This window comes from Eubalaena glacialis, chromosome 13 (genome assembly GCF_028564815.1).
Source record: "Eubalaena glacialis isolate mEubGla1 chromosome 13, mEubGla1.1.hap2.+ XY, whole genome shotgun sequence".
Classification (NCBI taxonomy): Eukaryota; Metazoa; Chordata; class Mammalia; order Artiodactyla; family Balaenidae; genus Eubalaena; species Eubalaena glacialis.
Window position 1 is genome coordinate 53,176,044 of NC_083728.1, and position 22,321 is coordinate 53,198,364.

General features: G+C 49.7%; 1 protein-coding gene and 1 long non-coding RNA gene across 9 annotated transcripts in view; one reads left to right on the forward strand and one right to left on the reverse strand.

The window, feature by feature from the left end:
* RIN2 (Ras and Rab interactor 2) overlaps positions 1-22,321 on the reverse strand; it is a 226,994-nt gene that overhangs the window by 27,670 nt on the left and 177,003 nt on the right. For all 8 annotated transcript variants that reach the window (XR_009703116.1, XR_009703114.1, XR_009703113.1 and 5 more), the window contains 5 exons: positions 17,851-18,043; positions 14,488-14,599; positions 11,094-11,166; positions 6,965-7,056; positions 2,496-3,656 (listed from right to left, as the gene is read on the reverse strand). Coding sequence is in view for 5 of the 8 variants with exons in the window: in XM_061207950.1 (XP_061063933.1) it covers positions 2,496-3,656; positions 6,965-7,056; positions 11,094-11,166; positions 14,488-14,599; positions 17,851-18,043 (1,631 nt within the window). In the remaining 3 variants the exon portion in view is untranslated. The remainder of the gene's footprint in view (positions 1-2,495; positions 3,657-6,964; positions 7,057-11,093; positions 11,167-14,487; positions 14,600-17,850; positions 18,044-22,321) is intronic.
* LOC133102860 (uncharacterized) lies at positions 1,777-7,203 on the forward strand. Its single transcript, XR_009703117.1, has 3 exons — positions 1,777-1,833; positions 4,709-4,808; positions 5,583-7,203. It is a non-coding gene; the product is annotated as an uncharacterized LOC133102860 (long non-coding RNA).

Consider the following 22,321-nt stretch of genomic DNA (forward strand, 5'->3'; position numbering starts at 1 on the left):
GTCACCTTCTGCTCTGGCTCGCCTTCCTCTTAATTTTAAAGGCCCAGCACATTCACTGCACTTTTCAAAACAGAATAATGGTTTCATTGGGGAAGCAACAGATATGATGAAGTGTCTGCTTTAATGCAAAGCCTAAAAAACCAAAACGAACCAATAAAAAAGTGAGGTAGTGCTTGGGCTGGGCACACCTACACCTCCATAGACAGCTTCGGTCTGAGCTGCCTCCACCGAGGGTAAGCCTTTGAATCCAACAGAAGGAAGTTCAGAAGCTGCACGGGCTAATTCCTGGCCGGCGTGGCCCTGGGACACCCCGCTCCACCTGGCAGAGCCCTGCCTTGCTACATGGCACACGGATGCCTGCTTCACTGGGCTGAGGCCAGGACCCACTGCCATCGCTTGGACAGGCGGCCTAGCTCAAATCAGGGGCGCCCTAGACGTCAGCTTCCCTTCTCCTTATGACCTTAGATTTTAAATGGAAAGCTGCATCCTTCCGGAGCAGCAAAGTGTTTGCAGCAAAGACTGCTGGCCAAATTCAAATTTGTTTTTGGAGAAAAGGAGATTTGGTGCTCCAAGAGCAAGTACCCTCTCTGAACTTCACCCTCAAAGAAGCCGGCAGGAGAGCGTCCCGGGATGGGCGCTTTGGTTGGTGCTCACAGCATCGGCGGGGAAGGAAGGGAAGGCCTGGTTCCCCAGGGAGGAGCCTCCTCTCCGTGGGCTGGTTGGCGCTGCCGGTCACATAGCCCAGGGCTGACATCAGCGCCCGCAGAGGAAGCTGCTCCTGCCGGTTCGGGGTCTGAGCTGGTCTCCTCGGAGAGGCAGGCTCTGGGGGGGCGGGGACAGAGGGGGCCTGGGTGGCTATTCTGTTGTCCCGAAGGCGTTTCCATCTCTAAGGCACATCCTGGGGCACATTCCTTCCAGCGCTCTCTCCAGCAGCCCAGCTCTAACCACGCCCCATCAACCCAGGCACAAGCCATAGGAAAACAAACAAGGCTTTGATTCCTTTGTGAGAAAATCAAAAAGCTGCTGAAACCCACAGGAGAGAGAGGGAGAGACAGGGAGAAGGAAGGAGAGAGAGACAGAGAGACACCACTTGCTACCACACACTGTTTACTACTTTCGTCAAACGGACCCAATCAGAAAGAGAAATTGGGGTTTTGCTTTATGAACTGCCTGGAAATGTTTGGTAGATCTTTTGGCTGCTGCTGCCCAGTGAATGAGGTCTCTGAAATTAGCCTTTCAGAGTCAATCTTCTGAAGTTAAAAAAAAAAAAAAAAAATCCCTTAACACTCTCGCCCTGGAAAAAAAAGATGGCTTGCCAAATTCAATTTCCCCTTGGCCAAAGTAACCACTAGCAATTCAGCCCTCCAATGAGGTTATAAAGAAAGTATTTCCCCTTGACTTTGGAGAAAACACCTTTCATGTGACCTCCAAATATGTTACTTAGTTTAAAGGTACACAAACCAACTTGTCCCTTTGATTTTTTTTTTTTTTTTTTGCCTACTCCCTAACAGTGCTACTTACTGAATTCTGTGATGAGAAGCCAGCAAGGCGGTTACTCTCTGGGGAGAAGGGGGACAAGGCGGGGGTCCCAGGGGGCTCTGGATGCTGTCATGTTCTGCTGAGCTGGGGCTTGTTCCCTGTGGAAACTCACCCAGCTGCACACCGTGGGCTCTGCCCTCTTCTGAGGGTAAAAAGGGCACTTCCCAACCAAAGCAGCGCAAACCCCCCGCCTTTCAGAAGACAGCAAAAACGCCTTTTCCTTGCACACAACCTGCAGAGACGCACCTTCAGGAGACCCTCAACAGTCGTGTCACACACACAGCACAAAATCAGGTGGGCAACCGGACCCTCAGAAGGCAAGCTCCATCCCTGAACAGACCCATCTGCCGCTCCCATCGGTCACCCCCCACCCCAAACATGTCCAAGCCTGGCGCATAGCAGCCAAGTCAGGTATAACGTGAAATCTCCTTCAAGAAGCTGTGTTTCCAGTTCAAATCAGCCCAGGGGCTGCAGTGTGTTGCCGTTTCGAACTCCAGAGAAAACTCCCTCCAAGAGAACTAACACAGGATGCGCTGTCCTGCCAGGCTACATATATATATATATATTTGCTGTAGTTTTATTGAAGTATAGTTGATTTACAATGTCATGTTAGTTTCAGGTGTCTAGCAAAGTGATTCAGATATATAGATATATATATATTTTTTTCAGCCTCTTTTCCCATATAGGTTATTACGAAATATTAAGTATAGTTTCCTGTGCTACACAGTAAGTTCTTGTTGGTTATCTATTTTATATAGAGCACTGTGCATCTGTTAATCCCAACCTCCTAATCTATCCCTACCCCCCTTTCCCTTTGGTAACCGTAAGTGTGTTTTCTATGTCTGTGAGTCTCTTTCTGTTTTGTAAATAAGTTCATCTGGGTCTTTTTGTTTTGTTTTGATTCCACATATAAGCGATTATATATATATATATTTAAAGGCAAGGTGGGTACTCACCTATTTGGTCTTCGGGGATCAGCGACTCGATGGGGGGGTCCAGCTCCGAGCTTTGGGACAAGTAGTTCTTCACCTGGGTCATGAACTGCCGGACGGTCTGCAGCAGGTCCGTGCTGGACACGTGGCACTCCTTGTTCTCCTGCAGGAAGCTCACATAGTCCTGCACCAGGCAGCCGAAGTAGGTGCGCTTGTCGCGGGCCAGCTCGGCGATCCTGCGCACCATGCGCTTCTCGGGGGTCAGGAAGGAGCTGAACACCCCGCTCATCTTGCGGAGCTGGGACTTGACGAGCTTGGGCAGCACGAAGGAGCTGTTCCTCTTCTTCTTGGACTTGATGGGGGGGGCCATGGTCTCCTGGTCGCTCTCCACGTCGTAGTCCTCCAGGCTGCTGTTGGTGTCCGCCTCGTAACCAAACAGGGGCATGCTGCGGTCCAGGTCCAGCGAGTCGGAGGAGGAAGTGGAAATGCTCATGTCACTCAGCCTCTGTCGGCCTCCGCGCCACGGGGGCCGGGATGGGGATGCAGGGGCGGCGGCGGGCCGGGCCCTTGTGCAATCCCGCGGGGCCTCCTCCTCCTCCACCGCCTCCACCGCCGCCGCCGGGGCTCCACCTGCGCCGCCGGCCGGGCCCGCCGCGGGCTCCGGGCGAGGCCGGCCGCCGATCAAGGTCTTGGCGCCGCCCTCTGCCTCGAGAAAAGACGCCTGCTTCTTGAGCCGGGGCGGAGGGACGGGGGTTGGTTTCGCTCCAATCCGAGCTCCGTCGCCGTGTTGGTGATGGGCCACGGTTTCCGGCATGCTCGCGGGGGCCGCGGGCCCGGACAGCTGGGGGCTGCCGTGCACACTATTAATAGCGGGGGGCGGGGGCCGGGGTGGGGGGGACCGAGGCCTCTCCGTGCCATTCGCGTCGGGGGGAGTCCGGGTGCAGGGCCGCTTCGGGCCTCCGCCGATCTCCTGGCTGTGCACTTTGAAGAACAGAGGATTAATAAAGCACAGGGCTCCGTTGGTCTGGCTGCACTCCAGCTCCGAGGGCGTCCTGGTTTTTATAGAATGCACTCCATTTATAAGGCAGAGCTGACGCGAGGCAGGACCCACACCGTCGGAGGAGAGAGGCCTATGGGGAGGTGGAGGGTTTGGGGGTTTGTTGTCAGCTGGAGAGCTCCAAAAATCTGAAAGTCATTATCAGTGAACACAAGAATGTAAATACAGTGCACTCGGCCAGTCCTTCACAAAAAATCACACTTGCCTGGCAATGCACAGCTTTGGAAGGGGAGGCGCTGCTACACTGGAGTGTGGTGTTTTTTTCTTTCTTTCTTTCTTTCTTTCTTTCTCTGTCTCTCTCTCTTTTTTTTTTAACTGCATTCCTTTACTGGAAAGGGTGGAAATGCTGCCAGGCCCAGCTGCCGGCTCGTGGGAAGGCTCCGGAGGCTTTTCACCTTCAAAGCCCTTGCAAGATGGCTTGGCTGTGGCACTGAGCCGGCCAGGCCTTTCCCCAGGTGAGGAAAAAGGAACTGGGGTGGTTACAGTGCGAGCCCGGAAAAGGCCATGGGACTCCCTACTTGCTCCACAAAGACCAAGTCCTCCTACCAAGCAGCAGCATCCTTTCTGATTCCTTCTCCCGGGGTGCCCTCCGCAGGGGGCCCGCAGTTCCCCTTTAATGGGCAGGACCAGCAGCTGGGCGCTGGCGGACGTTACACAATCTGCCTGGGGTTTGACACATTCAGCATTAAAACCCAAAAGGAGGAAAAATACACTCATGGGTCCCATCAGCAAAAAACAGGACAGCCAGCTCATGCAAAGGTTAAGTGCAAGTTCGCCCATCCATCTTTGTGGTTTGCTGCCCATCCTTCCCAAATCCTACAACCTCCTGGCCTTGGCTATTGATGCTCAGCACTCTTTGGAGTGGTGCACATCGCTGACTGCAGCCGTACTGCCTGGGCGCCTTTTGACAGACGGGTCTGTTTTCCACACAAATCGAGGGACGCGGTGGTGGTGATGAACACCTGTTGTAATTTCCATCTGGAAGAGGTTATTGTCTCTACAGTTCTGCCTTGTTGTGTTTGCTGAAACTGTGTTTCTTTCCCGAGGGCCCAGAATGGCTGGTCACAGGGGCCTGGGGAGAGGCTGAGGCTGGGAGCCCTGGTCCTGCCCTGTCTGTGCTGGGAACATGCCTGACCTTGACTTGTGTCGCCCGCTTTCTCTCATCCTTCCTTCCCTCTAGGTCTGTGCTGTCCAATAGGGGAGCCAGCAGCCACCTGTGGCCAGTGAGCGCTTGAAATCCAGCTCATGAACGGAGGGGCTCCATTTTCCATTTATTTCAGGTAAATCAATTTAAATGTAAAAACTGACACTCAATTCAGTTACTGGGAAACTCTTAAGTATGTGAAACTTTATGTGAAACTACTTTTTCAATTGTAAAGGTAACGAAATCTAAATACAGATCCATGTATTTCTGACAAAAATTTAGTGCCTGAATAGAGATGTGCTATAAGGATAAAATACATACTGGATTTCAAACACTTAGCATGAAAAAAAGAAGGTAAAATATTTGATCAATACTTTAAAAAATAGGGATGATATATTGAAATAACATTGCAGATATCACATTAAATAAATTGTAAAAATTAATTGCACCTTTAATTTTCTTTCATGTGGCTACTAGAAAATTTAAAGGTACACACTGGCTTGCCTTACATCTATTTCTACTGGCCAGTGTAGAGCAGCTCTCGCCTCCTTTGCGTCCTCCTTAGAGTCCCGCTGCCACCGTTGTAAGACTTTACAAACTTAGAACACTTAGTTCCCGTGTTATGTGTTCCTCCCATACAGACTAAACCTGGGGAGTGGGGGAGAGGGAGGGACCCTATGCATCTTTGAACCCTTGTTGTGGGACATAAGGCCTGCCACATAGCGGACCCTCCAGAAAGACTTGTTGGACAAACAAATAAATGAGGTACAGAATTTTTTAAAGCACTGTCTCTTCACGAAACGAGTAAGGTGCACATTGACAGTTACACATTGAGTATCTATTAATGAGACCTTATTTGCTTCCGGTGAGTGGCCACCAGAGCAAGATCTTTCTGCTTCAATCTTTGCAGGGCACAAGTGCTGTCCCTGATACTTCGGTCCTGGAGCCCTGGCACGAAGCACACACAGCAGGCTGACCACCGAGCCAGGAGTCCTGGGGATGGAGGTCACCAGAGGAAACGGAGACCTGGTGCATGTCCTCGAGAGGCCTGTAACCTAGTTGATGATCTGATCTTAAACTCAGGAAATGTTTTAAACTCTCTCCAAAGGTGTGTAAAACTCGGTGGCAGAGATGGTGTGACTTTTCAGCAGGGCCATTTATGCAGCCCTGATATTTTTACCTGGATTCTATTTCCCAATCCTGAAACCCAGCTGCCCGTCAGACAGGCCTCAGATGCATGTGGCAATTCTTCTGAAACAATCCAAGTTTCAGAGGGGAATGTGAATCTACCTCCAGGCTTCTCTATGCATTTTGTAGGCTCTCTTGGCAATGGTACCTGCTTCAGAACAAGTTCTTTAGATTTAGGGGCAAACTGGCCAAAGGAGGGACACATATATTTCTTATTTGCTGGGTCAAGTATCACAGTTTCTTAGGTCCTAGGAATCCTGGTACTTGCACTTCAGAATCCCAAACTCAAATACTATATACTGGTATATAAACTCAAATACTATGGCCTGGTTGTTCGTCTATCTGAAGACTGAAGCCCCCAAATCTTAAGAGAATTCCCCCTTCCCATCGAGGAGGAAAACATTTTTTGTGAAAGTTAAACCCACACGGGTTCCCCAGGGCAACAGAACCAAGAAGTGACACTGGGGGAGTGGTGTGTCCTGAGCCCCTGCCATCCACCGCCCGCCACGGGGCTGGGTTGAGGGGCATTGGCAAAGGGCAGGAGGGGAAGCGAGTGCCCAGCTGGCCAGAGTGAGGATGCACAGCGGCGTAAGGGACGTGGCCCAGAACACCAGGGCCGGAACTGAGCAAGAGAGGAACTGAGACAGATGTTACTCTGGAAGCCTGCGCTGTCAAATTCCTCAAAGCACAGAAGTGCCATCAACACCGTGTGTTCCTCTAGAATAAAACTCATGCACGGGAGGTGCCTGCACTGGCTTTCCCCATCCATCAGGCACGGCCTTTCCCCAGCAAGATGCCACAGAAGGGCAGGACCCATGACAGAGGTTCACCTTACCTTAAGACTTGGAATTTTGGGGAGCTCAAACTCATCGATGGGAGATGCTGGGGAGAATTCGTGGGCTACTTGGGCAAACTCGGCACCTGCCTCTGAGAGCTGGTTGGAGATTTGACTTAGAAAAAGACTCTCAGAAGGTGTGACTCAGGGCCTCATGGAGTTCTACCATGGAGATGAGGGTTGCTTTTTGATGCAACGATGTATCATCTGCCATTGGCTCTGCTCCATGCATTCACATCAAGAGAAACTGGGCAGGGGCACCCACTTACTTAGTCCCAGTTGGGCTAGTTCTTCAAGCTGAGCCTCAGTCTTGGCTGTTGAAATGGCATAAGGCAACTTCAAGGTAAACGGCAGGACGTCCCTGATTTTTCAAAAGAGAGAATACATGTAATTACATGTCTTGTTCTGTCTCTTGCTTTCATTTCCATCCTAGAGATGTTTTAGCTTAAACTATTTATTTTTGTTTTATTTTTTAATTGAAGTATAGTTGACTTAACGTGTTTCAGGTATACAGCAAAGTGATTCAGTTTTATACATATATATTCTTTTCCAGATTCTTTTCCATTATAGGTTATTACAAGATACTGAATATAGTTCCTTGTGCTATACAGTAGGTCCCCATTGTTTGTCTATAGCTTAAACTATTTCAGATGTCCTACACAGACATCACAGCATACCCAACCAGACTTGTCTTTACTGATAGGACTGTGGGATCACTACTCCTGCCTGTGTTAACACACGCAGGACAGGCTGAGAGACAAGCCCGCATGGTTTCAGTATTTGCAGCGAGGACCAAATTGCCTTCCTGGGTAGCTAAGCCGTATCTAGAGTTAATAGCAGAATCGCTAACTATGTTGGTGGATCCATCATACAAATAACACATTCGGTATTGATTTGCTAGATGCTCTGAATGTTGGGCCCCGACTCCCTGGGCAGGAATGTGTGATCCTAAACCAAAATGTATTACCCCCACTGCCTTACGCACGGCAGATTCTCAATGAATGTCTGTTGGTTTTATTTGTGACGTGTTCCAGCTACAGCCCATGCATTGTCCTTTGTGTGCTGGGGACAAAACTCCCTTTTGAGTCTTAAGGTAGTGATTCTCTAACTGTAATGTGCACCTGAATCCCTGGGGGTCTTGTGAGGCTGCACTCTGACTCAGCAGGTCTGGGGGAGGCCGGAGGTTGGGCATTTCTGTCAAGCTCCCTGCCATGCTTTGAGCAGAAAGGCAAATCTAAAGGAGCTCATGTGACAATCCTGCCCCCAAGCAGCATCGCGCCACGTGTAGACCAGGAAACACATGCACTGCAGCATCACAGACCAGCAGGCCCAAGAGGAAGGAGCTGGGCTGGCACCAGGGTCCTGCTGCGGCCAGGGCATAGCGTCGCCATCATGACCTCCTGCTTTCTCCGAAAGGGCAGAGGCAGACTTAAAAAGCACTTGTTCATCTTCATGCACAAGGGTTAGGATCATGCTCTCAGCACTGATGAAATCCTCACGGGGCTCAGCACAGGGCCTTGCCTGACACACACAGGGAGAGAATGTGTTTTGAATAAATGGATGAATGAATATGCAATGACAAGGGTGACTTATCAGAAAAGGACTTATTTTTTTCAGTGGTGGTACTGGTGTTACAAAGAAAGAATTCATTCATCCATCCAGCAAAGTCTATGGTCATCTGTGATGTGCCAGGTGCTGGGAACAAAACAGACAAAGCCCCCACCTGCACAGAGCTTCACTCCAGCAGACGCCAGCAGACAGAGAACAATAAAGCAATTCATAGAATACACGAGAAGGGGATGTGCCCCATGGATAAAAGTAAAGCACAAAAGGGGAAAAATAAAGAGGGTTCAAGTGTGAGAGTTGGCCAGGGAAGGCCCCGTGAGCAGGTAGCATTTGACTGAAGATCTAAAGGTGGCCAGGAAGTAAACTATGAGGGAAAGAACATTCCAGGCAGAAGGAGCAGCAGGTGCAAAGGCCCTGGGGTGGGAGAGGGTCTGGCATGTATGAAGAACAGCAAGGAGACCCCCACCCCCAACCCCCCCCCCAACCCCCGTGGCTGGGGTGGAGAACGTGAGGACCAAACTCGGAGCTCCTGCCTGTGTTTTGTCAACACAAGATGAGCTGAAGATTTCCACTGAAGAAAATAACTATACAAAACAACTAGTCGTTTACAGTAAGATTGGGCAACACTGTAGGCTGAATCAGATTAAATCTGGATGACTGGAGACTTTTGGAACCCTTGAGGCTGTTGACAATGAATAACAAATTAGTAAGGTTTGTTACTAAGGTTTGTTACACGAGGGCTCACATAAATGCTAGGAGTTGGCAGTCGGGAGGCTCCTCTTTCCTGGGGTATTAAGCCCGGGTCACCTCCTGCTTCCAGGAGACCCTTTCATCTCTCCCCAAACATTGTGAGCACCTCGTCCACTTGCATCTGTTCTGGATGAAGCAGGTGCAGCGTCAGGGGATGCAGCGTTTGTATAAGAGCTGCTGCCGGACCCAGGAGAGGCCATGGCCCTGATTATAATGTTAAATGAAGACTATTGAGACCAGAATTTTGTAACGCCAAAGCATCATGCAAATATGTATTTCCATGGCTGTACCCACTTAATGAAAACCTACTTTCTTTAGGCAATTGGGAGGAAAGCCACACATAACAAAACCAACCTACGTTTATTTTAAGGTTTTACTTTGCCCAATGCAGTACCTAGAGCCTAAATATTGCATAATTGGTTTGGGTTTTCCTTAATGACAGAGATGACAGGAAACCACACCTGTCATTCACTAATGGGTGGTTTTAGGCTTTGATCTACTAGAAAATTAGATGTGCGTGAGTACTCTCCCGCCGTGCCAGCCAAGGGCATGACACAGCCTCTCCTCTCTCTCTCTCACTCACACACACACACACACACACACACAAAAGAGGGGGTGCCTCCTTCTCACCTAACCCTGGTTCTAAAACTTGCATAACAGACAAAATAAAGCCATCTTCTCTATAAACGTTTCACTCAAGAGTTTTAATGCATGCATAAGCTAGATTTATTTTTTTAATATTTTTTACTCTATATGTCATATCTCTAAAGAGGAGGAGACTGACTATTAATCACAAAATGTCAATGTAGGGATTTGCCTGTGAGCATCTTGTGTTGGCATCATGCTTTGTGGGTCACCAAGGCTTCTAGGTACTCTGTCCCCTTCAGTCACCAAGCGACTCCAGACAGCGGCACTTAGTTTACAGTGACCACCGAGGGGAGAGATGGTATCTTTCGTGCATGGCTGCCAAATCCTGTTTTATAGGTGGGATGATCTTTCACAACAATGGCAGGCTCGTCAAGAAGCAAACTGTAACGTGTAAATGTCGGCCAGCCTCACCTCTGACCGTCATGCCAGGGTTGACAGTCACTCCCAGGGGCTGCCGGGCTCACGCCAGGGCAGGTGTGCATCCCTGGGGATGTGAGGGCTTCTGCACTGGCCTCCTAGATTTGAGCGGACTTCCTCGCACAGGTGAGGGCTCCTGCCCACACCCTGGCAGGTGGCGGCCCCTGCAGGGCACTCACAGGGCTCTGGTCCCATTCTGGAGGAAGCCACCCCCCTTCTTCCCACTGGGCTCCCCCTCTGGAAGTGCCCTCCCCCGTCAGGCCACTGACTGCAGCTTCGGCTGGCCTGGCCTGGGGACCTCCAGGAGTGGACAGCTTGGTGCCTACCCTCCCCCCAACCCCCAAGGATCTAGCCCGTCTCTGCTCTATCGGCTGCGACAGATGCACAAGAAAAGCCAAGGAGGCCAACTGAGCCAGGCTACGTGAGGGGAGGCAACATCGACCCCTGCAGACAATGAGTTTTGAGCCTCATTCATGGAAAGAACCCTTGACTTGAGAAACTGGGATGGCTCACAGAAAAGAAAGAAAGAAGAAAGCCTTCCCCAACTTGCACTCTCCTGACACTTGTTAACATCGGGACTTGGGGCTTGGCTTCATGTAGACTGAAACAGTCCCTTTAGTTACAAAAAAGACAGGGGTACCCAGCGGGCCTGAAGGAGAGCGATGCAAGATTTATGGGCTGGTTGAAGGAACCACATTTCTAGATGAACTGCATCCACTGGGGGTTTTTCAGAAACATTATCAGGGACCTTTAAACGTTACACGTTTCCATCACGGGTCCCTTTCTGCGTGTGCGTGTTATTTTACACTTAGAGGGGCTGGGCTAGTTATTCTGATCTTAAGCCTGGCACAGGGGGCCTGGTGACCCTTTCACCTCAGGGGCCAATCCTTCCAGGGACATTCAATAGGTGACAAGCCTTCCAGAGCCCTGCGCCCGGGACGAATCAAGAAACCCGGGGGCCAGTGATGGTGCACACGCCGAGCAGGGGCTTGAAATCGGGAGACGAAGAGGCCTTACCTGCTGATGCAGTAGAAAGCAATGAGCCGGAATAAATCCGCAAAACTGATTCCTGAGCCTTCCAGGGAAAAGGCTGGAAAAGAGAGAGTTTGGAAACCAGCTGAGTGTCCCTGAGCGCATCCTGGGAAAGGAAAGGCCCTCAATGTTGGATGTTGCCTGCTGCGAGGGCAGAAGCATCTCTGTGCTCCCTGACCGACTCCCGCACGGCTGATGGGAAACAGCTGTGCGGTCGCCAGACACAGGCCAGGGGAGGGGTTGGGGGCCTAGAAGTCTGGCCCCTGACTCATTGGAGCACGTGCTCCAGTGCCTGGTAAACAGACCAGCGCAGACTCAAATGACACAGCTATCTTTTTTTAAAGTTTGGGACGCAAAGCTGGGCAGGGTGAAGGGGCCAGACTGGCTGGAGTGAGAAGCCATCAGGAGACAGGGCTTGGGGGACACCAAGGCCCCACCGGCCCTTGACCCTCCCGGGCCGGACCTCCTGGGTCACAACCCTCTTTGCCAAAACGGGCCACTTCTGGTACAGACACAAGGCAGAGAAGGAGCTCGAGGCTTGGAGGATAACACGGGGTTCTCATAAATCAGCTTTGAGTTCAACTCTGTAGGGAAGATTCTAAAATTCATTTACTTAGCCCCTACCCACTCCCACCGCCACCACCAAGCGTGCAAGCGTGCAAGAAATATTCTGGCAAGACGGTGTGCCATTTCCTACATCTTCTAGATGATGGAACAGAGAGCGGCTTGACTTCAAAAACTCATGTATTTGCCAACCACTCCTCACTCCCTCTTTGCCGAAATGCCACCCCTGCAGCCATTCTTCCAGCAACATTCCAAAGAGCCTCAGCTGTGTGAAGATTTCCTCAATCAGACGAGTTTCTCTCCCTTCCATAGCCTCATTTATTTTGCTTATTACTTGCTTATGTTGTATTATTTCGCTTACTATTTCTGTAGCACCCAAAACACATCTATACCTCCACACATATACCATGAGCGACAGACAGACGACACAGAAACAGAAACACACACACATGTGCACCACAATTTCATGAGTTAAGTAAAAGGGAATGGACTTGGGGTAGGTTAACCTCTCTGAGCCTCGGTTTTCTCATCTGTAAAATGGACCATAACTGTACTTCCCCTGTCTCCCAGAAGGATTAGTAGTGGGAAGTGCAATTTTTAAAAAAAATATAGTAACTTAGGGTCTTCCCTGGTGGTCCCGTGGGTAAGACTCCACGTTCCCAATGCAGGGGGCCCAGGTTCAATCCCTGGTCAGGGAATTAGATCCCACACACATGCTGCAACTAAGAGTCCGCATGCCGCAACTAAGGAGCTGGCGCAACCAAATAAGTAAATAAATAAACATTAAAAAAAATGGAGTAACATGTGAAAGAAGTCTACACAGATATGAGGTGGTACTTATTATGAAACACACTGTCCAGATGTTATTACAAAATATCTTATGTTTTTAAAGCCAGTTCTTCCTCTCTCAGTGCACCTCAATTTGCAGAGAAGGTAGACCCTGGCCGGGAAGGGGGACTGGTGGGACTGAGGCCTGGTGGTAATCAGTCATAGGCAGGTTAATGCTTTGCTCAGACTAGCTCTTTCAGCCACTTTAAGTCACCTGGAGAGGACTAGGGAAGTGATAAAAGTCTTTACAAAATAGGGAGGAAAATCGTTCAGCCAGGGAGGGACCTCAGGTGAACAAGAAAAGTTTAAAGTACAAACACTAACTGTACTTATTGCGGGAGGGGAAGGAGGGATTTGCAGGCTAACTTATCATGGTTAACTTTGGCTGTTAGAAGGGATTTAAAAACCACTTAGGGGACTTCCCTGGTGGTGCAGTGGTTAAGAATCCTCCTGCCAATGCAGGGAACACGGGTTCAAGCCCTGGTCCGGGAAGATCCCACATGCCGCGGAGCAACTAAGCCCGTGTGCCACAACTACTGAACCTGCGCCCTAGAGCCCGTGAGCCACAACTACTGAGCCCGTGAGCCACAACTAACTGAAGCCTGCGCGCCTAGAGCCCGTGCTCCACAACAAGAGAAGCCACCGCAATGAGAAGCCCACGCACCGCAACGAAGAGCAGCCCCCGCTCGCCACAACTAGAGAAAAGCCCGTGTGCAGCAACGAAGACCCAATGCAGCCAAAAGTAAATATATAATTAAAAAAACAAACAAAAAACCACTTAGATATATTACTTCTTGGCTAGCTGAGCTTCAAAAGCCAACTCAGAATCACCTTTCTTCATTTAATATTTAATTCATTGCCTTTCAGATGGTGGGTTTGAAATCTACCTTCTGATTCCCTCCTAATGTAAATAAACCGGCGGATCATTAGCCAGGTTCAGTGACTGCTCAGATGACTTTGCACGTGGAAGCTTTTCCCTGAAGCCAGGGACCTTGGGAGAGGCCTGGAGGGAAAACATCACGGGACCTGAGGCCAGTCATACATCACAGAGAGGCTGCTCCAGAAACACCTCCTCCAGACCCAGTTAATGACTCCTGGGCTCAGCAAGACTATGAACTCTGGGCTGAGTGGAAGCCAGTATCTGCCCTGAAATTGGTCTCAGGACCTTCGGCTCCTTCAAAGGCAGGGACTGAGGCTTGCTCAGGTTATAACGAGAACCTGGTCTCCATCATCTTATTGGACAGTTGACCAGCATCCAAACTCGCCTTCACACCTCAGCTTGCTCACCTGTGGCTCAGTGAAGCCTTCCCCTTGGGGGTGTAGGTCCATCTTCTGATTGCCGCTGGGAGCCTGGCAGGACATCAGGACTGTTTGTTCCCTTTTCCATTGAAAACTTGGCCTTCCAAGATTTCAGATTTCCAATGACCATGGTTCGGCAGAAAGAAACCAACACCCCTGACCACTATCCCTCCAAAATTTCAGCCAGTCCATTTTTCCAAAGGGCTAGATTCTGCCTACGATCAGCTGCCTTTCATAGCACACTGAACAGTGATGGCCTAGAGGGAACATGTTCCCTCAGGGACTATTCACAGAGCTGTGCAGACATACTCTTTGGCGTGAGAGCCCATAAAAAGGCTCAGTGGTGCAGCCCACCCTGCAGCTTAGTCATCAGCAAACCTGGGGACCACGCCCTGCATAACTGGGAAGAGGGTGAGGAAACCAGCCTCTGTTAGGCCCCTGCCATATGCCAGGCAGTAGAATGCGAACCTTGCACACAAGTGTTTAACTGAACTGTTAACACTACACAGATAAGAAAACCGAGGCTCCTAGGGTAGGTTACCTGCCCAGTCATCCTGGGGACAGGCGATAGCGCAGGGACACAGACCCACGTCTGTCCGTCTCAAAGTGCAGGCTCTCTCCTCTTCTACTTGCTCAAAGACCCCAGGCCCTCGTGTCACCGGGACCTAACCATCCGTTGACCACTTACTGTATGTGCTTTCCTTTATGGCAAATTCCTTGAGTGGGGCTCCAAATTCACAGGGCAGGCGAAGGGAGAGGACTTTCTTCTGCATTTTGGTGGATTTACGAACCAGGAAGATCTAGGGGAGGGAAAAAGAAATTCAAGCTTAGGAAACATCTCAAAGGCTGGGACCTGGGCATGTGATTACCTGCACACCCAGCATCCATGAGAGGAACCCCTCTCGTAGCCGAACTACACGGCTTAAGGCAGAACACTGCTGCCATGGAAAGGGGTGATGAGCAAGCAGGCCACAGATGCCCTTCTTTGGTAACCGGCCTCAGGAGAATCCCACTTTCCCTTTGACAGAACCTTCTCCATGAGGCTAAGTGTGCAAAAGCATTTTTCAGTCTGGTGACTGCTTTACAGCTCACGGTACATATTCTCTAGCCTGTGTCTGATAAAGGCATCCTGGTTGACGAACCCTAAATTTCTAGACACAGGTAACATGGCTAAGCCATAGGTGGTGAATTAGAAGTTCTTTGGCTAATTTGGCTTATGGGTGTATTTAAGATAGAAATCTGAATTTGTTGCCAACAGTGAAAAAGCACAAGGTTTTTTGTTTTTCACATTAAAATCCGAATGTCTAGCTTCTCTTGGAAAATGAGATGGTAAGGCAAGACCAGGCATGGCCACATCTACTGGAGCTGAAAATGGCAACTTCCCTTGGGAGACAGGTAGCTTGGGCTCTGAGGTTCACCACAGCCAACACTGAGGTTGGCGGTCCTAACTTTACTCCTGAGTTGCTTCACTTTGTGACAGCTCCCTCCAGTTCCAAATAATGTCTTTAGATGTATGTTTAAACCCACCCAACTCCCGGTGCTGATCTCAGGAGACCATCCTAGCCTCTGTCACTGCAGAGGTGAGTATGCCGCATACTGCTGTGCAGGCCATGCACTGCACAACTCCAGGGGGCGCCATCTACTTAGACAACAAATCAAATGGCACTTCCTGGAGTTGCAGTGTGGTGATCCGCTGCGTCCCTGTTCCCTCCTGGGGTACGTGAGCCTTCTCCAAGGATCCCATCCTGTCCTGTTTCTTTACCTACTTCTCTTTCCTCTGCATTTGGATACCTACTCTCTCCTGCTTTTCTACAGCCTTTTATTTTTTCCACCTAATCTTCATTTCTTTCTCGATGTCCAGTCAATAGCTCCTAAGATGATTTTTTGGGGAGGAGGGGTAATGGGAATTGGGTATCTGGTAAGGAGACAGGAAGACCTTAAGTTCCCTCTTTTTTCCCAGCACCCATAGGGAGGCAGCCAAAAAATTTGCCAGCTCTGGGAGTCAATGGCTCTGGGTCACCCTGAAGCTTAAGCAGGGGTTTCCTCAATGCTATCGGGTTGAGTAAAAGCCCCAAAGTGCTGGTGGGAGGTAGCTGCTGGTTGGTGGAAAGAAGTATCGCTCCCTTCGGGAGGTGGGATCTCCTTGAGCCTTGGGGTCAGGGAGGGCACAACCTCTAAGCTGTATCTCCTGAACATCTGAAACCTTAGGTCAACAGTTGGCAAAGCATGGCCTACAGACCAAATCCATCCTGCTGCTTACTTTCACAAACACAGTGTTATTGACATACAGCCTTGCTTCTTGGTTTACGTACTGTCTATGGCTATGGCTGCCCTACGATGGCAGAGTTGAGTGGCTGTGACAGAGACTGTATGGGCTACAAAGCCCCAAATAGTGACACTCCGACTGTTTATAGAAACAGTTTGCCGGCCACTGTCTTAGGTTGTAGATGAATCAGGGATGGTGGCGTCCCAAGGACCAGATGCCACCAGAGCTGGTCTTTCAAATCTCTCTCCTTCACACACCTGCCCTTCCTTCTCTTCAGCATCCTCACTTCTCCTGGTGAACCGTGGCCTCTCCCATCCTCACCCCGCCCTCGGCCTGCCCCACCCCGTCAGGCAGGTCCTGCCCAGGGCTCAGGTAGGTGGAGAACCTTCTGCCTGACTTGCTCCCCATCAGGTCTCAGCAGGAATGGACGTGCCTGACTCCAGGAGCGGGGACGGGCAGGGAGGGGAATTGTTGCCTAGCAACATGGCAACCTCCCTCTTTAGAATTTTTTGCAGAAATACAGGAGCAGACAACTCAACCTGAAAAAAGTGGGGGCCTCACAGAAGGGGGTCCTGATCATATCGACCAAAACCAAGGGCAACAACCCGGCATGCTGGCCAAGGAATTCTCTGCAGAGATGATCGAATACTGCGCTTGTCACCCTGAGTGTGTTCCAACAGAGGACTTAGTCCTGTCTGCTTCTGTCAGATGAGAAACAAAGACTCACAAGTCAAAAAGTGATAACTGACAAGCTCTGGCTGATAGGAAACTTAAAAATTTATTTTTGTGCCCAACTGTTACAACATTCTTCAGCCAGCTACTGAAGGAATTTTCTCCTTGCCTCTCCATCTGTTTCTTAGTTTCTATCTCTTGTTGTGTGTTGTTTCCAGTATTATTTTATCTGTGATTTACTGTATTTATCCTTGTTTTGGAAGTAGACATTGTATACAAGCGCTGTCCAGTAGAACTTTCTATGATGGTGGAAATGTTCACTACTTGGTGCTATCCATCCAATATGGTAGCCACCAACCCCTGGGACGAGTGAGCCCTTAAAATGTGGCTAATGCCACTGAGGAACCAAATTTTTTATTCTATTTTATTTTATTAATGTAATTTAAATAGCTACATGAGGCAAGTGGCTACCATGTCAGACAGCACAGGAAATACCTACCCATCACTGAACAACATTTTCTGAGAAACTTCTATAGCGTCATGGAGTGGGCTTGAGTAAGATGAGACTGGTCTTGGGTAGGGGGGAGCTGAAAAAACCCAACTGGACTTTGATTTGTCCCTGAGACAATCCAAGGAAAGGAGGATCACATTGACAGCCAGAGCAGACAAGACTATGGACATGGAACTTTTGAAGACTGGGTCGCACGTTGGATGGTTGGGCCCTGGCAGGGTTCCCAGGCTCATACTGAAAGGAAAACCACAGGGTAACTGAGGACCCCACAACCAGACTCATCCCCAACGTCAGATCTCCAGAAGGCAGGCCCAGGGCCTCCAGCCAGCGGCCCCTCCTCAGGACCCAGGTGCCTGGTTATCCTGCAGACCTGGGTACACATGGTCACCGGGCAGAGGAAGGCAGAAAGACAAATCATGAAGGGCTCTGTTCCTGGGAGCTGCCTCCATAATTTCCAGAATTTCTCTGCACTGTAACGAGGTACACACCGGGAACCGTGCTCCCTGCAGGCTGGGAAGAGCTCTCTGGAACTCCATGTCTTTCTCTTTAAGGAAGCGGCAGCCCTGCCCGCCTCCACATGCTTTCCCGCTTCTGAGTCTTACCCCCGGAGGCTGTGCCCGTAGGACTCCTGCCGCCTCGTCTTCGCTCAGACCCAGCTGCAGCCATATGGGGTGGGTGTGCAGGAGCCGGTCCAAGACGCTGAGCCTGTTGGACAGGCTGTCGTAGCCAGAGTCCCGGGGACAGGTCTTCACATCCTTTTCCTCGGAGTAGCCATCGTCCTTGTGTCTCACCATGCTAGGAGAGAGAATTGGCAGGGGTCAAACGGCTGTGGCACGATCCCCCGCACAAGGACAGCATCTCTCGGTCTCCTAGGCGGGGCCGTCCTGTCATCACCACCTCCTTTGCCTTCCCCTCCAGGCTGAAAGCTTTCCGGGGGCAGACACCAAGTTCTATTTCACTCTTCATCTCTAATGTTACAGACAGTCCTCAACAACACTCAACACACCCAACCTTCTACTTCTAACCCAGTTTTCACAAGGTTCTAAACATCCTAAATGCTGTTTACTCTGTCTTCTGCCATAGAACATTTCTTACTTTGAGCCAAACACCCTAAATGCTAAATTCCATATGGTAACCGTGAAGTCAAAAGCACGACCAGGCAAGCGCTAAAAGCAAACACTCACACTCACGCACACTCATTTTGTACCCAAAGAACTGGATTTCATTTCTTTCCAGGCACTTTCATTTTCATTACTATATTATTTCCAATAGAAACCCACAGTTGAATGGTGTGTTGTGCTATTCATAAAATCATATGAACATTATTCATAATTGCTATACATAAAGTGGAAACATCCCAAATCTCCATCAACTAAAGAATGGATAAATAAAATGTGGTATATCCATACAATGGAATTTTATTCAGCCATTATAGTCATTCATTCTTTTTATGAATGAGGCACTGATCCATGCTACGAAATGAATAAACCTTGAAGACCCCACGCTAAGTGAAAGAAGCCGGACACAATAGTGTACTGATTCTACTTATATGAAATATCTAGATTAGGTAAAAACATAGGGACAGAAAGATTAGTGGTTGCCGGGGATGGGGAGTGGTGTGGGGTATATCATGACTGCTAATGGGAATGGAGGTTCTTTCGAGGTAACGAAAATGTTCTGGAATGAGGTGAGCTCATGGCTGTACAACTTTGTGAAATACTGAAAACCACAGAATTGCATGGCATGTGATGAGATCTCAAAAAAAAAAAATTGGACTTCCCTGGTGGCGCAGTGGTTAAGAATCTGCCTGCCAATGCAGGGGACACGGGTTCGAGCCCTGGTCCGGGAAGATCCCTCGTGCCACGGAGCAACTAAGCCCGTGCGCCACAACTACTGAGCCTGCGCTCTAGAACCCACGAGCCACAACTACTGCAGCCCGCGTGCCTAGAGCCCGTGCTCCACAACTAGAGAAGCCACCGCAATAAGAAGCCCGCGCACCGCAGCGAAGAGTAGCCCTCGCTCACCACAACTAGAGAAAGCCCACGTGTAGACCCAACGCAGCCAAAAATAAATAAATTTATAAAAAAAGATACCATATTGATGTCCGTCATCTCCCTTGGCACCCAACCCTAACCCTGTTATTGAGTATTTAATCCCCATTCTACAAATGAGGAAACTGAGCCCCAAGAAGCTCCTGAGCTGTCCAGAGTAATAAACAGCCATGAAATGGCAGAGGTAGAAATTCAAGAGGTCTGGTGTTCCTCCAACTTTGCAAGTAACAGGTGAGATCGTGAACACGGGATGGCTTGTATCCATGTGGTGTCTACTGTTGGCCAAACCTTTATAAATATTTTCTCATCTATTCCTCATGGTAGCCCAGAAAGGAGGTGCCAGGATCCCAGTTTTCAAAAAAAGGACCAGGAGGCTCAGGTTGCTTGAGGAACCTGCCCAAGGGCAGGCCTCTGTCGAGAGAGGGTGGAGACCCCTGCCCGAGGCTGCTTAAGCTCTTGGGTGTCTTCCCCTCTACCACGCTCAGAGCTCTCCATGAGCTGGTCATCAACATGGTCCTGGAACAGCCAGTGGGACAACCAGGCCTGACCATCCATGTCTGCACGGCCGAGTTCAGGTGGGTACACACCATCTTCAAATGTCTGCACCCACAGAGAGCCAAATGTGTGGCCTGGAGGAAGGCTTTAACAGTGAGGAAGGCTTTAACTTGAACTCAGACCCTGACCATCCATGTCTGCACGGCCGAGTTCAGGTGGGGTACACACCATCTTCAAATGTCTACACTCAGAGAGACCCAAATGTATGGCCTGGAGGAAGGCTTTAACAGTGAGGAAGACAGGTGGTGAGTTTGAATGAAGGGGAGGGGGGGAAAGGAGGTGTGTCACCCCCACGTGGACCACTCCACCCCTAAGAGGAAGCCCACCTAAGTGAACATTTTGGGGCGTGCAGGCTCAGAAACAGCCCCCCACGATGACAGCATGAGGGCCGCCAGAGACCCCCCCCAACCACCCTCTCCGTCACCTCTTGACTTGCTCCAGATCTAAAGAATCTCGTGTTCCCATTCAAGATTTACATTTCCTCTGCTCTCAAACATGTGAGTGTTTTTCTTTACCGCTGCTGCAGTTTTCCAGATGGGACCATCTGTGCCCAGAAAGGGCAGTTCCTCATTCTGGAAATGCCATTCCAGGGCCTTCAGGTATTTTGAAGTGAATCTTTGCAGCTCTAGGAACAAACTCTTCAAAATGAAGCTGGTGTTAAAATTCCTTTCCCATGAGGTAATGCAGGCAACTTTACAGCAGTGATTTTTCACCCCTGGCTGCCCATGAAAATCGCCTGGGGAGTTTCAATTTTTTTGATGGCTAGACTGCACCCCCAGATCAAATAAATCAGACACTTTGGGGCAGAACTGCAGATATCAGAATGGTTTAGGTTCCCCAGGAGACCCCAGGGCACAGCCAAGTTTACGACCATTGCTTTGCATCAGCGCTTGAGCCTGGGTGAGAAATCTCCTGGGGGGTGTGAAGCCACACTTCCTGGTTTCAGCCTCAGATATTCTGATTCTGCAGGTCGGGGGTAGGCCTAGGATTCTGCATTTGTAGCAGGTTTTGGGATAACTCTGATGCTGCCAATCCCAGAACTTGAGTAGCACGTGCTTGAGACCTAAGAGCAAAATATGCACTTGAACTCAGACCCAATTAGGTTTTTTTTTTTTTTTTTTTGGAGGGGAGGGGAGACTGGTAACAAGCCATTGAAAGAGTTCTGGGAACTCTAATAAAGACATATTTCAGCCCTGCCGTCTCAAGTTGGTGATATTTTACCAAGACCAAATTCTACCACCTGTGACACGGCAATCCTGACACTCATGTGCTGAGAGTTGACACTTCTTCCTTCCTTAGAAGGGCCCATCCTGCTCAAGTTGTTAAGAAGCTATACAGCAGAAACTAACACAACACTGTAAAGCAATTATACTCCAATAAAGATGTTAAAAAAAAAAAAAGAAAAGAAATATAAGAGTGAGAGAGATCCCCACCCCCACCCCCCCAAAAAAAGAAGTTATAAAGCCTTTGTTCTGACAACCGACCTTACCTTTAAAAACCACGGCCCAGACAGGAAGGCGGTGAATAAGATTCATGGGGCCTCATAAGGAGCAACCATAAATTAGACCTTGTCTTTGCAAATGACTAAGCTCATGTTTGTCCCGCTTATTGGGGACAAGCCTTGGGAAAGAACTAATGAGGGAAATACTGAAACTGTAGTGGATGCTGTTGGCGCCCTGCCCGCCTAGACCCCCTTTACCAACCAGGCATCCATGCCCCTGCTGCTATGAGTGCTGGCTGCCAAAAGCTCACATCTGCCCCCTTCTCTGGACAACCCAGGAAGCTATGCCCTCCCCTGGGAGCAGACGCACTGCTCATGGACACACTGATACAGAGTGTAGGACAGGGCTTCTTGCCTCAAGGTGGGACGCGTCTGGGGTGCTAGTCCCACTTCAGAGCTCCCTGAGGGGTCAGGCAGAGGCGACACCCCTGCTGACCCCACATCTTTGCCTGGCTTCCTCCCCATCCCATCCTATAAGCCCTGTCTCTGGCTCTGTTTCTAGAGAATCCAACCCAAGAAAGAACCTGATGAGATGAATAGAACCATGATTTCTAAGACAGATGTCTGCATGCAAATGTGAAGGTGGGCAAAGGAAGAGTGGCTTATAAAAGATAAACCACGGAGTAGAAGACTCAGGAGATGGTCACAGTGGGAAGGCTGGCACCTGAGACCTGGCCAGATCCCTTTTTAAGCTTTGTCTGAAAGTGGCAAATAACATCTCATGAATGGATGCTAATGAAAGACTTAGGAAACAGAACGTTCACAGCCTTAAAATATCATCGCATGGATTCCTTATCCTGAAGAGGAGAAGACGCCCTGACAATGGAGGAACCTAGGAGACATCTCCCTGACCAAGCGATCAGGGTCAACATCTCCAGCACCTGACATGGTACCTCTGACCTCTGATGCTCTGAGAAGGTTATAACACCACCTAGTCCTCCGGCCCCCAAATGTATTTAACCTGAA